Consider the following 14381-nt stretch of genomic DNA (forward strand, 5'->3'; position numbering starts at 1 on the left):
CTCTCAGTCTTTGGTTTTACTTTTCTGTGAAATGGGAATGTAGATGTCTGCCCGGCACACCTGGTGTGAGGGTCAAGAGATCGCAGAGGCACTGTTCTGATCACTTTATGTGTCTTATTTCATTCTGTCCATAACCTCGCACAAATGAGTTTTATCCCTGTTTTACAGATTGGCAATCTGAGGCCTAGTGAGGTTGTGTAGCTGGTCCTGGGATGCACAGTAAGGGGTTAGAATGGGAGCTGTTCCTTATCTGACTCCTAGTCAGGGTGAAGAAGAAGTGAAGGAGTTAGGGTCAAGCAAATACAGGGCCAGTCTCTACCCAAACTATTGATGTTTTTCTCCACATGGACGTTTTTGCACTCATTTTGACTTTAAAAATATTTCACAACATTATTATATACTTTGATTGCTGACTGTTTTGTGCTTTGCCTTGGCTCTGGCCTGCCCTGAACCAGATAATGGACTCTGCTGCCCAACTGCCTGGTTTGAGTCCTGGCTCTGTCACTTGGTTGCATAACTTGAGCTAATTACTTAATCTTTCTGTGCCTCACTTTGCCCATCAGTAAAAGGGGGCTGTAATTGCACACACAATGTAGATCAAGTGAGGTGATTGGATTGGTTTGTCATGTGAAGTGCTTATGGCAGTGCTTGCCATGAAGTCAGTACTCAGTCAGGGTTAGTTGTCATTTAACTGATTTTGTCAGTGCTTCTTGTGCTGGTTCAGTCACAAGTTTGGTTCTTGATGAGGAGAGAGGGACCCAAGGGAAGGGAGAGACATCTCTGCTACCTGCAGTATTGCTGGGTGTGCTAGCCAGTGATCATGGGAGGAGGAGTTGCATAGGAGTCTCATGGATAAACCTGGGATCTTCCTCTATTCAAGCTTTTCTTTTCCCAACAGGTTGTCCATGAAATCCGAAACTATCCTTACCCTCAGCTTCACTTCCTTGCTCTTCAAGGACTAAATCCCAGCAGACATACCTCTGCTGTGCGGGAGAGCTATGAGGTACGTTACTATGCCTGGAACCAGCTGGGTTGGCAGAGATGCCATTACTTTCCATCATCTCCCTGCTAGTGGGTAAGTGAAATTCCAGAGCAGAGAGAGAAAAGAAGAAGAAGGAGGAAGAGGAGGAGGAGGAGAAGGAAAAGGAGGAGAAGGGGCAGAAGAGCAGAGGAGGAAGAAGAGGAAAAGGAGAAGGAGAAAGAGGAAAAAGGAGGAGAGAGGAGGAAGAGGAAGTGGAGGAGGAGGATGAAGAGGAGGGCAGGGGATGGTACAGGCTTTATGAGACAGGTCCTTCTTGTTGGCTATGTGAATGCTTTTTGCTAACATCTTGGGTACCTTCATCTTTACCATGTGTGTACATGTACATTTAAATGTGCTGACTACACATGTCCCTGTTTTCTTCCTTGCAGGAACTGCTGCAGCTTGAGGACAGGCTGGGAAATGTGACTCGGGGAGCTGTGCAGAACACCATTGAGAGGTTCACTTTCCCCCACAAATACAAGAAGGTGAGGCTGCCAGCAGCCAGTCTACAGGGTCAGGGGGTGGAAGGAAAGTGAGTTGGTTCGTCTACTTGACAAATCCTGGCCTGGTCGTCTATATGGGGAACAGCCCCAAATCCAGATCCATAAACTTCTGCTCTGGCTAGATGCTCAGAAGCTGTGAGTCTTCTTCCTTATGCCAGGGGTGGTCAGAGGGAAGATGGAGGCTTCTCATCAGCAAAGGAGGAGGGCCCTGTGTGTGTGTGTGTGTGTGTGTGTGTGTATGCATGCACATATATCTGAATGTGGTAGGCAAAAGGCTGTTGGATGGAAAGATAAGATTTGCTTTAGAAAAATAATTCCAGGGCCAATGTCACCTATGGAAGAGTTTTGACAAGGATTTTCTAAATCTGACTATTAAGAGTGAGTATCCTGACTGAGGAGCTTTTAAAGCCACAGGGTCACAGGCTATATGCTAAGTCAGTAGAAATAGAATTGTCAGGATTATTGACCAAGATCTAGATTGGGATTAGAGACCAGGAATTTGCGCTCTTAATACATTTTAAAATTAAAAAATTAAAAAATTTAGAGGCAACCAAGATGTACTTCAGTAGGTGAATGGGTAAACTATGGTACATTCATACAATATTATTTCACAATAAAATGAAATTAGCTATTAAGCCACAAAAAGATGCAGAGGAGGGCTGGAGATTTAGCTCAGCGGCAAAGCACCTGCCTGGCAAGTGCAAGGTCATGAGTTCGATTCCTGGTCCTGGAAGAAAAATGAAAAAGAAAAGATGTGGAGGAACATTAAGTGCATATTACTAAGGGAAAGAAGTGAGTCTCTGAAGGCTGAATCCTGTATGCTTTCAATTATACAACATTCTGGAAAAGGCAAAACTGCAGAGATAATAAAAAGCTCAGTGATTGCCCGCAGCAAGGGAAGGAGGAATGAACAGGTGGAGCATAGAGGATTTTTGTGGCAGTGAACTTCTTTTGTATGCTATTGTAATGGTGGACACATAACATTACACATGGTCAAAACCAATAGAATTCCATGATACAAAAAGTGAACCTTCATGTAAACTAAGGGACCTCAACTAATAATACTCCACCAATAGTTTTGACCAATTATAGTAAGAGTATCACACTACATGAGATATTAATGTTAGGGAAACTGTGTTGGGGGAATATATGGTAACAGATTTTAATTTTTGCTCAATTTTAATGTAAACTAGAACTGCTATAAAAATAAAGCCTGTTGTAAAGACAAATGAGCAATTAATTGTAAAAGCCCTCTCTTTCAGAAGAAATTAAAAACATGATAGATATTGAGAAACTTAAGAGTAGGATATGCTTATGGTGGTCCAGCCAGAGGCTGTCATCATTGGCTCATGAGCTCAAGGATGGAGTGTTTGGAACTACCTGATATTGGAGTCAGGTCACCAGCTTTGAATTTCAGTTCTACTATTTACAGCTGTGGGACTTTGGACAACACGCTTGGCTTTCCTGACCCACCTCTTTCCTTTTTTTTATTCTTTATTTGTAGTACTTTGGATTGGACCCAAGGCCTTCATACTGAGCAACATCCCTAGCCCATTTTTATTTTTTAATTTTATGCCAGGGGCTTGCTAAGTTGCCCAGGCTGGGCTTGAACTTGCCCTCTGCCTGCCTCAACCTCCCAAAGTGCTGGGATTACAGGTGTGCACCACTCTACCTGGCTTTTTCTTTCTTTCTTTCTTTCTTTCTTTCTTTCTTTCTTTCTTTCTTTCTTTCTTTCTTTCTTTCTTTCTTTCTTTCTTTCTTTCTTTCTTCTTTTTCCCTAACATGAAATGGAATGATAACATTAGTAGCTACCATACGATTCACTGGGATGATGTATGCAAACAGCCCAGTGCAGTGCCTGGTACCTACTGAGTGTTCGGGAATGGAAGGCTGCTATTACATGGGGATGAGTTACACTTTCCTAGCTTGCCCACGTGACAGTAGTTGAAGACCATAAATCTTGTTACGCACATCTTCTCACAGAGGCATTGAATTTATTCATGAATAATTTCAACCACATTTATTGAGTGCCTACTACATGTCAAACTGTAGATTACATACTAGTAGGGATCATGACAGTATGTCAGTAGCTATGGGTATCATCTATGTGGGGAAAGTGGTCCTTCTCTGAAGAGGCTTTAAGGTATTGGAGAAGAATGTGGAAGGAAATGTGTGGATGTTCAGGGACCCAGAGTAGCTTCTGTGTCCCTGACTGAAGATGTTCACTGCTAGCAGGACCACACAGCACACCTACTGTCATTTCAATAGACCACAAGAAAATAGAGAAAAGAACCAACACAGAATGAAAAGGGAAAATGGGTGAATCAGTGAGATAAAGGGCTCACGTAAAAATTAGAATCAAAGGAGAATCAAGAAAATAAAAATACCTTAAGAGAGAAATAAGAAGAATTAAAAATGAGGAATGAAAAGAGTTTAGGATCCAAATAAAATGTCAAAAAATTTGACACTATGTAGCCCAGATTGGCCTCAGACTCATGATGATCCTCCTGGCTCAGCCTCCCGAGTGCTGGGATTACAGGTGTGTGCCACCAAGGCTGCCAAAATGTCAAAAAACTTTTGAAAACTCAAACCAAGAGTAAAACAATATAAAACAAAAAGTGTATCTTAAGGGCCAGGGATATAGGTCAGCAGTACGTTGCTTGCCTGGCAAGCCCAAGGTCTGGAGTTTGATTCCTGGCACACGCCCCCCCCAATGTATCTTAAAATAATATGATACAAACAAAATTATAGCCAGGTGTGATGGTGCATGCCTGTTTGAGGTGCAGGCATGTTTGTGGCCTCCTTCCACTCCCTGATAGAAAAGAGATGTCCAATAAGCCATCCTGTTAAGACTTGACTATTTGCCTTGTTTTGATTGTTTTTTCCATCATTATTCATGATTTCCTTTTTATACTTAGTGATTTTAGCTTCATGTTACCTTGTTTTACTCAATCTCAGCACTTGAGAGCTGAGGCAGGAGAAATGCCATAATCTCAAGACCAGCCTGGGCTACTTAGCAAGACCGCATTTCCAAAGAAAAAAGAAAAAAAAAAAAAAGAACAAAATTATAAAAAAAAATATATGCAATCAGAATAGAGATGTGTAAAAGGAAAAATGAGAACTAGGGAAAGATACAAAACATAAAATTAAAATCAGGAATGTCAGAGTTAAAAGGGAATGTTCATAAAATGAGAAGTTAAGGACAAAAGGATGAGTAATATTAAAATAAATAAATACAGAGAGAAGTTAAAGTTAAAATAAAAGTTATATAGGTAATGGAAACAAAAACTGGAAGACCTGTGCAATTAAAAATACAAAATAGGAAATAGGTTAAGATTTGAAAGGGAGGAATAGGCTAGAGAAATAAAGGTTAGGTAGAGTAAACCAAGGTAATAGGAAGCTAAAATCACTAAGTATAAAAAGGAAACCATGAATAATGATGGAAAAAACAATCAAAACAAGGGAAATAGTCAAGTCTTAACAGGATGGCTTATTAGACATCTCTTTTCTATCAGGGAATGGAAGGAGGCCACAAACATGCCTGAACCTCAAACAGGCAGATCTTCATGACATTATTCATGCTGAAAACTCAGAAAAAACATATAAAACAATAGATGTAATTCTAATTTTCTAGATTCTGGGTGAAGAGACCATTGCAGAAGTGTTTAGTGGTTTGCAGTGGGTATATGGGGCACAGTGAGGCAGGAAGCAGGAGTGGTACCTGTTCTTGTATGTTGCATCGAGGGCGACGCATTCTCCAGATTAAAACAGACTAAGGAAGAACAGAGCTTAGGAGCAGGATCAGAGGAAGGAGACCTGGCATCTAGGTCTGGCCCAGAAGGCATTCTCTGTGTGGTCTTCATCTTGTGACTCTGGATTTTTTTCTTTGCAAAGTAACCTTTAAATGTGTTTATCCTTGGAAAGAGGACAGAGCTGGTAGTTTTCTTCCTATGTTTGTTACCAGAGTATCTCACAGTACAGTACATAGATGGGAACATGATAGGGAGGCTGATTTCATTCCTTTATCCCAGAGTATTTATAAGTAGCAATGATACCCCTTACATTCAGCCAGTATGGGCTGGTAGGTAAAAAAGGTAATCTGATGTCTGTACTACCTGAGAACCTGAAACTTTCTATAGAATGGTTAATTATTTTTAAAAAATTAGCATAGCATTTTTTTTTGTTTGTTTGTTTTTTTGTTTTTCTCTGGTACCGGGAACTGAACTCACGACCTTGCGCTTGCCAGGCAGGCGCTTTTGCCGCTGAGCTAAATCCCCAGCCCCTAGCATAGCATTAAAAACAGAAGTATTCAAGTTGACAAGTAATGATAGCATGCCTGCACGATGTCTACCTCAGATTGAAATTGGAGCCTATTTTAATGGAACTTTCTGGATAGAAAGAGAAATCCAACAGTACAATAGTTCATTACAGCATGGTACAAGTTATAGGAGTTAATGCTGCGTGGAGTAAATTTGTCTTCATCTGGTACTGAGAGCATAAGTAAAGGGACACTAGTTGAATGAAAGAGTGAATGAATGCAAGCACGAGTGAAACAGTGAAGCCTGTTGGACCAGAAAGTGGATTGAGAGGCCTAGAAGCAAGACTTACCTTGGATAGGGTGTGAGGAGTGGGCAGTGTGAGGAAAAGAGAGGGGGACAGAGCTTATCCACAAGAAAGAGCTTTGCAAAGTAGGAATCTGATTTCTTTCCAAATTTTGGGCTGCTTGACAGTGCCTGGGTCAGGAGACAAAAGTTTATTTGGCCTTTTCCTCACTTGGCAGTAACTCCCTTTCTCTCCTACAACATGGGGGAGGGGTTGGGAAGGGAGTTTAGAAAGACACTGGCCCCCAGGGGAACAGGAAGTGCAGGGTGAAGGAGGCTGTGGGTGAAAGCCAGTGGCCACCAGGTGAGTCTGCCCCAGGTAACGAGTGCTCATCCCTTTGCTTTTTGTAGCGAAGACCCCAGGATGGCAAGGGCAAGAAGGACGAGGGGGAAGAGTCTGACACTGATGAGAAATGCACAATTTGTTTGTCTATGCTGGAAGATGGAGAAGATGTGAGGTAGGAGGCCACCTCTCTGAGTCTGTCTCCCTTCTGTCAAAGTCGCTCAATGCCCAGTCACCACACTGCATGCCCAGGGGCGAGGGTGCTTGCTTGTGTGTGCATGTGAGTGTGCCACGTGTGCCACAGTGTGCTTTGTGGTTGCACTGGGAAGGTAAGGCATGGAATGTTCTAGATGTGGTGCCCATGGTTATGGACTCATGGAAGTAAAGTGAAAAAGGGCAACATGATGTTTGGCCTGGCGGGTCTAACACAGTTGTGGCTTTGTTTCTGGCTGACCTGAAAGGGCTTCATGGAGGAGGAGGAGGGACCTTGAGGCTTACTTCCTATCCTGGCTTCCTGCCTCAGCATGGCCACACAACTGTACTCCCCGATGCAGAGTGTGTGTCTCCTGGTCCCCTCAGTGCCCATTACTTCTGCTGCAGCCCCAGCCCCTGCCTCTGCTGCCAGTCACCTGACTCTCTTCCTCTCTTCCAGACGCCTGCCCTGTATGCATCTCTTCCACCAACTGTGCGTGGACCAGTGGCTTGCCATGAGCAAGAAATGCCCCATCTGCCGAGTGGACATTGAGACACAGCTGGGAGCCGATAGCTGAGGGAGGAGTTAGCCAGTGGATACCCCATTTCCTTCACCAGGTCCCCCCACGGCCATAGCCCTTGCAGCCAAACTTTGCCTTCTGAGCCATTTGACGTAGAGGAGAAGCCTGCAAGCACATTTCGTGGAAAGAGGAGACAGTGGTATCAGTGTCTGAGGGAAGGAGTGGGTGGGGGAGGACCCACCCATCCAGATGGCGACTGCCCCATCCACCTTGCTCGCAGGAGGGAGGGAGCTGGCCGTGCCCGTGTCCGGAGCGGGGGTGGGAAGGGGGGGCCCACGCCGCTGAGAACTAGATGTGATCCTGAGGGCACTAGCGGATAGACGGCCCCTCAATCCTGACCTTTGAAGGATTGTATATATACCTCTGGACCACGTAGAAACCATGTAGGGGTCTCTAGCTATTTCTGTGGATGGCAGCCAGAGCATGTTAGCTTAAGAAAAACGTCGTGTGTGGTGCTCTAGTCATCTTGTGGTGGACATGTCGCTATTACTGAACTTGCACCAAATATTTCTCATTGAGTTTCTTGTTTTGGTGCCTGACTGAACCAACCAACGACAGCCCCAATTTTCCCGTCTTTATGAAAGAAGAGGAAAAAAGAATCAAAGGTGAAAAAAAAAAAGCCAAATCCTGTTTACGGTGAAAAAGGATGACTTTTTTTTCACCCAGGTTGGAAGGCGGGGTGGGGGGGAGGTGTTCTCGTTTTGTGGTCATTTTTGTTTTTTCCTTGGCTTTTGTTTTTCTCATGTTTACAGTGCACGGAGTATGGAAGAGGCCTCTCAGAAGGGATGACTGGGGAAGAGCAGATAGGGTCATAGTAGGGTTCTGAGGGGTTCAGGTGAGAAGAATGTATTGCCAGGGCAGGTGAGGGACTTCGTCTGGAAGTAGTGCTTCCCAGTCCTTGGCCTCATCGCTATCCCTCTGGTTCCACATAGAACTGGGGAGCACTCGGCCTTCAGCTGTAGCTGCCCCTGTGTTCCTGGGAGCCAGGAGGCCTCTGCTCCCTCCAGCTCCTTTCTTTAGGCTGGCTCTTGTCCTGTCACAAAGAGGCGATGTAGCCACTGCCTCCCTATGCAAAAAACTAGCCAGGTGATGCAGATGAGACGGCATAGGTGATGGACACTTGACCTTGGCCCGAGTGCTCTCAGCCAGCACTCAGGGCTAAAGTCCAGCTCCGTAGACCTTGAGGAGGACCTTGAGCCTCCTCTGGGTGCCTCAAGTCCAGTGAGTTCCTCAGAGGTGGTCCTGGCTCCAAGACCATGTTGTCTGGTTCCCTCCCCTCTCCCCCTCCACTTCCTCTCCCTTCTTTTGTCTTCTCTGCTCTCTCTTTTGCTTGTACTGAGGATTGAACACCAAGACACTCTAATACTGAGCTACCCTACCCCCTCAGCCCTGTGTCCCTGGGCTCTGGTTCCTTGTCTGACTCTTTGATAACTTTGGGCAAGTCCCTTTCTTTCTCTGTGCCTCAGTTTCCTTCTCCTTCCAGTGGGGAGAAACAACAGTGCGTCCCCCTTTCCACTCCCTGTGCCTCACCTAGATGTGGTGAGGCTGGGTTCTGTCTAGCACGTTCTGTGCTTTCTGTTCTCTGTGGAGCCTCTGGGTTTTAGGGATGGGGTGCTTTCCAAGATAGATCTGGAAGTTCCAAGCAACATCATATAGTGTATCTTTCTGCACCTCCCCGCTATCTTTTGACCCCAAAGGGAGTAGAGAGATGGGAGGACAGAAGACTGAAGACAGAAAAATTCACCAAATTTCAACCCACACCCAATCCCTTCTTCTAGCTGGAATTCTTCCACCTCCCTTTGCCTCTCGCCCTTCTCTTTTCCCCTTGTTTGCACTGCTCTCAAAGCCTCCCCTTCCCTTGGCCTGTAGCCAGTCTCAATGCTCTCATACCTATAAGACTGGGAACAGGACCCTTATCACATAAATGCACAAGTCCCGTGCACATAAGGAAATTTGAGTCTGTATTGCTGCTGCCAGAGTAGAACCAGGACCAATGGATGAAATTGACAGGGAGGCCAGTTTTGGTTTGAGTTAAAGCCTGCTGAGACAGCTGGCACTGTCCCAGAAGATGGCTGCTCTGGACACCTGTGGGAAGAAAGGGGGACATAGTTGCCAGTGGGGGTTACTCCAGAACCGTATTCAAATGAAGGTATCTCCCAGTGCCAATCTGGTGTTGAATAAAATCTCTGTTGAGTGCCCACCGGTGCAGGTGCTGGGAAAGTGAGAGCTAAGACAGCAGTGGAGGAGGAGATAGCGCACACCCAATAGTGCAAAAGTGGCAAGTAGTTTAACGTTCAGGGCTGGCAGTGGTGAGCATTTCATCATACAGTTTGGTGACTGCACTGTGCCAATAATGTCTGCAGGGCAAATGCTGGATAACCCACACTGGGAGAAAGACGTCTGAGTCAAGCTGGAAAGGAAGCTGCTTACTGATAGCCACAGGAAGTTGGGAATTCTCTCCCCTCCTCTCCAATGGCTTGGTCAAAACCAGGAACTCATCAGAAGATGGCTTTAGCCTGAAGGTAGCTAGGATAGTCTAGGCAGGTCACTCCTCTCTCAGATCAGCCTTCTGTTCCTTATCCCGAGGCTGTCCTGAAAGGCTAGCAGGAGAAGAGAGTCAGTGAGGAGCCAGGCTAGAAGGAGAACTGGTGTCCTGAGTTCTAGGCCTCGCTCTTCACTGATAAACTGGATGATGCTAGAACCACCTCCCCTAACCACCACTGGGCTACAGTTTCCCCAGCTATGTTACAGAAAGGTTGGGTTGGATGCTTGCTCCCAACACTCACATTTTGTGATCTTCCCTAACATCCACACATCTTTCAAGTCGTAGAGCTGTGTGCCAACCAGGCTGTGAAGAAGGACTTCTGTGGCATGAACATGTTTCCGAGGCTGAGGGCACACGTGCTGAGTGAGAATGGGACCCGATCCTCTCTTCCTTCTCATTCTCTGCAGGCTCCCTGAGTGCCCCAGGCTAGTATTAGGGACTGGGCTGGGGAGGGGGTAATTCCTGAAGTCCCCTCCCCTCCCCATCTCTCTGGGGTCCTTGTTCTCTGTGGGTAGGGACGAGCAGGGATGGCACTCAGAGCCTCCTAGCTCCCGTTTCCTTAGCAGGGCAGCTGATCGGGTGAGAAGAGTGGAGCAGGGTGTGGACTTCTGCTCCCTCAAAGTCCCCCGATGGGTCAGGGAGCCCAGCAGAGTGGAGAAGAGGCAGGGTCTGGCCTCAGCATCTCATATTCACCACCTCCAGGAGGGACACATCTGTAGTCCTCCTGCTCAACTCAAGGGACTCAGACTCTTTCCTGACTGAGACGCATGAGTGCCTTCTGGGGAGAGAGCAGCCCCAGGGTTCAAGTTGGGCCTCCTAACCGCAGGCATGACCACAGCAGGTCTGCCGAAGATGCCAATCAACCAACCCAATGCCACAAGCCCGGCTGGGCACAGGCAGAGGCGGACAAGGGCCGCAGGCTCCTCTATCTGGTGGATGCTGGCCACCTGTTACCCTTGCTCACCACCTGTGGCAGGACTCAAGCTCCTCTTCTGCAAAGGTTCCCAGCCTCCGTGCAAGTATTCTTAACTCTTTACGCCTAACGAACAAGCACAGTTTTTTCAATGGTGAAGAAAAGCACCAGACTTTTTTTTTTTCTGAAGAAATTCCCCAAGCCCCCTGCCTGCCGGCGGGATGAATACTCCCCGTGTGGGGCTGTAGCAACGTCTGTCAGGTTCCCTGTGTTTCATCTCCTGCGCGCGCGTAGAGCAAATGCTAGAGCGATTTCAGCTGATAGAAAAACAAAAATGAAAAAAAAAATCCACAAAAAACAAAAAACATGGCACGTTGCTAGTTTACAGGGTTTTGTGAGTTTAAATGCCTTATATTTAACAATCATAATTTATGACTAACTTGTAGATATTGTGGGTTCTTATTTAATTATTTTTATAGTTGTTTTGCATTTTTAATTATAATTTATTTATTTAGAAAGGATACTAATTTTTTTTATTACTCCTATTACCTCATTTTGGCGTTGTTTCTGGGAGTGGAATGCTTTGCATGCATTGGTACGATGACAAACAACTACGAATACAAAAAAAATTTTAAATAAAATTCTGCGAACTTTATTTCGTCCAAACTATCAGGGTGTGTGATTGCAAGCTGTCCTACTGTGGTGCTGGCCTCTTTGGATACATTCCATACGAAATGCAAACCTTTGATTCTGTATGCTGTGATCTAGTGAAAAACTCCAATATAGTGACTGTATTTAGCACATATATAAATATAATTTGCACTCGTCAGCAGACTGGGGTAATCCTTTCACTTGCTACCCTTGGCACCCTCCTGCCAACCCTACACCTCCACTTAACCTGCTTTTCCCTCTCTCCTTGTCCTTCCCACAACCTCAGCCCGCCCAGCCGCTGTACCCTGAGGAAGGTTCAGGGTACTAGAGGTCACTGTCTCCACCCAGGGCCCAACTCTCAATGGTTCCAGGACTGGAGCCCTTCAGACACTGCCCGCAGGAGCATCTGCAAGCCACAAAGCCTGCTTTACTAGAATGAGCCCTGGGGAGGGGCCAGGGACTGGGGTTTTCAGATCAGCACCACTGCACACTTCCCTGTGACTGTGAGTCCTTGGTCTCGTGTCTTCCTTGCTGGGAGAGGGAGGAGAAAGGGATTCTCTAGTGTCCCTCAGATTCAGCTAGAGTATGACACAGGTCTGGGGGACCACTACTGAATCTATCTCACCCTCTCAGAAGAGACAAAGAAAAGAAGGATGGAAGAGGGGAGAGGAAAGAAAGGAAGGGGGGGTTGGGCTGAGGATTTATCAAGAGGTTGCCCAGAGCAGGCATCCCCAGGGTTTTCGTCCTTTTATAGGCAGCATCCTGCAGGTGACAGGGAGGTCAGTAAGGTGGACACTTGCCTGGATGTGGGCCATGAGTTTCCATGGGGCTTGGGTGGTTATTCAGAGAGTGAGCTGGAGTCCATGCCTTGTTAGTTATGGAATGGGATGGGAAGCCCCAGACTATGGTGTTCGGGACTGGCACTCACACCCTGTCATCTCCAGGAGCCTTTGTGGTTTGAGCATTGCCCACTGACAGCAGGTTGGGACACAGAGTGTGCCTCATGGTCCCTCTTCTCTCCTGCCGCTCTAGGGAGCTATGGCAGGAGAGGTTGCCACGGAGGGTAGGGAGGCTTCAGTCTCACGGCCCCATAGGGGAGTGGGAAGGAGGCTTGGGAAAGCAGTGGCACCAAAGGCTGGCACAGGGCTTAGCCCAGGTACTTTTAAACCAGAAGAGAAGGTGCAGGCTCCCAAGAGAAGCCTTTGAACGGGCTTGACCCCAGTGCGCTGCCTCCCTCCTTCCTCTCTTCCTTCCCTTCTTGTCCAGCTCATCCCTCCTTGTTGGCTTTTGACATCACTGCCTTTGCCCGGTGGGGAGCTCCACCCTCCAAACAAGTCCCGTGGAGATGGATGGTGCTGGTGTAGGGGAGGGAAGACCTGGAGTCGCCATGCTGAGTGGCTTGTCCGAGTGGCTGGGCTGGATATGGTCCCTAAGCCCCATCTCTGCTCCAGCCTGATGATGGGTGGGGCGCTTCCTGGGGCTTCTTGCCTACGCTGCCCAGCTTCCCCTTCTGCCTCCACCCTGGAATCACCCGCCATGCTGGTGGGAGCACAACCCCCACACTACCAGGCCTGGCAGACACTGCCGCGGGGCTCCCGGATGGGCACGCCTTATGCTGCTCTGCTCCACCCTCGAGCCTGCTCCCCTGCTGTCCCCTCTCCCAGCTCCACTCCTGGCCATGGATGTGGCTCATTGCTCAGCTATGGAGCCTGCTGCACCAGGCCCTAAAGGGGGTAATTTGCTTGCCCCTGGTAAGTGAAAGGATTATCCTCAGTGTTGATTGTCCTTTTTTGTAACCCTCCTGCTGTTCTGTTCTGTTGTGCTGTGCAACATTTTGCTACATAGACTATTTTATAGCAGAAAGCTAGAAGAATATTTATTATGAATATTAAAGCAATAGTGCATCAATGAAAAAGCGGAGACGTTAGGAATTGTGTAAATGCTTAGATTCACTTTTGGTGGATTTTTTGTACTTTATTTATAACTAATAAAATGAACTGCATTGCTAACTACACTTACTGATGTCGGATGTTTATTTCTATGCATATACAGGGCGTGTCCGGGAAACAAACTTGTGTCTTTCATTTACATTCATTCACATATATCCCACCAACTTTCCAGGTCCTTTGTCTTGTTCATTTTCCCGTCTTTTCCTGCTTCCGTCTTCTCAACCCCCCCCATCTTTATACTCCCCCTTCTTGTCTGTTACCTACTTCTGATGTAGTTTGGGCCTGGAATGGCCCCCAAAAGCCTGTGTGTTAAAGGCTCCTTGGAGGTGATGGAATCTTTAGGAGGTGGAGCCTCATTACAGGAAGTGAAGTCATTAAGGGTGTGCCTGGGAAGGGGACATTGGGACTCTAGCTCCTTTCCCTCTCTCTTTGCTTCCCTGATGCCGTTAGGTGAGCAACTTCTTCTACCATGTGTTCCCATCATAATGTGCTGCCTTGCCATGGGCCCCAGAGAAATAGGCCAACCAGCCATGGACTGAAACTTATAAACTGTGAGCCAAAATAAACCTTTCCTCTTTATAAGGTAATTATCTCAGGTATTTTGTCATAGTGACAGAAAGCTGACCAACATAATTTCTTTTATCTCTCTCAGAGAACAGGTCCTATGTCTCTGGGTCAACCATTTAATTGACCTGTTTTCTAAACTTTAGTTATGGCTTTTCCTGAGGACAGTTATAATTTTCTGAACAACTTTCAAGTGAAACTTATATGTTCTATTGGAAGACTTCTTGTTTTCTCTGTAGGAGAGAAGGAACTGGATTTCAACCATTGGTATGGATTTCTGTCCTTTGTAGGACCTAAGTTCACATACTCTGTATGGTATACGGTCTGTTCTCAGAAACATTGGGCTCTGTAAACTAGAAAATGACTTTCATAAGCTGCCAAAAGAATCCATATAACAACATTTTATTTTAAAAAAGCAATGGACATTATTTTCTAGAGCAGTTTTAGGTAAATGGAAAATGAGCATAAAGTATAGAGAATTTCTCTGCACTTTCTTCACTATCCCCACCTGGTCCTACTAACATCTTGTGTTCGTGTGATGCATTTGCTATAACTGATGAGCCAATATTAGTGCACTA

General features: G+C 46.2%; 1 protein-coding gene across 1 annotated transcript in view; it reads left to right on the top strand.

Annotated features, from left to right (window-relative positions):
* Rnf165 (ring finger protein 165) overlaps positions 1-13304 on the top strand; it is a 108280-nt gene extending 94976 nt beyond the window's left edge. The window contains exons 5-8 of the mRNA XM_005372872.2: positions 899-1003; positions 1411-1506; positions 6477-6583; positions 7061-13304. Of these exons, the coding sequence (XP_005372929.1) occupies positions 899-1003; positions 1411-1506; positions 6477-6583; positions 7061-7178 (426 nt within the window). The 3' untranslated portion in view covers positions 7179-13304. The remainder of the gene's footprint in view (positions 1-898; positions 1004-1410; positions 1507-6476; positions 6584-7060) is intronic.
* Positions 13305-14381: the final 1077 nt, after the last annotated feature.

Source organism: Chinchilla lanigera, unplaced genomic scaffold (assembly GCF_000276665.1).
Source record: "Chinchilla lanigera isolate Chin_1 unplaced genomic scaffold, ChiLan1.0 scaffold00001, whole genome shotgun sequence".
Classification (NCBI taxonomy): Eukaryota; Metazoa; Chordata; class Mammalia; order Rodentia; family Chinchillidae; genus Chinchilla; species Chinchilla lanigera.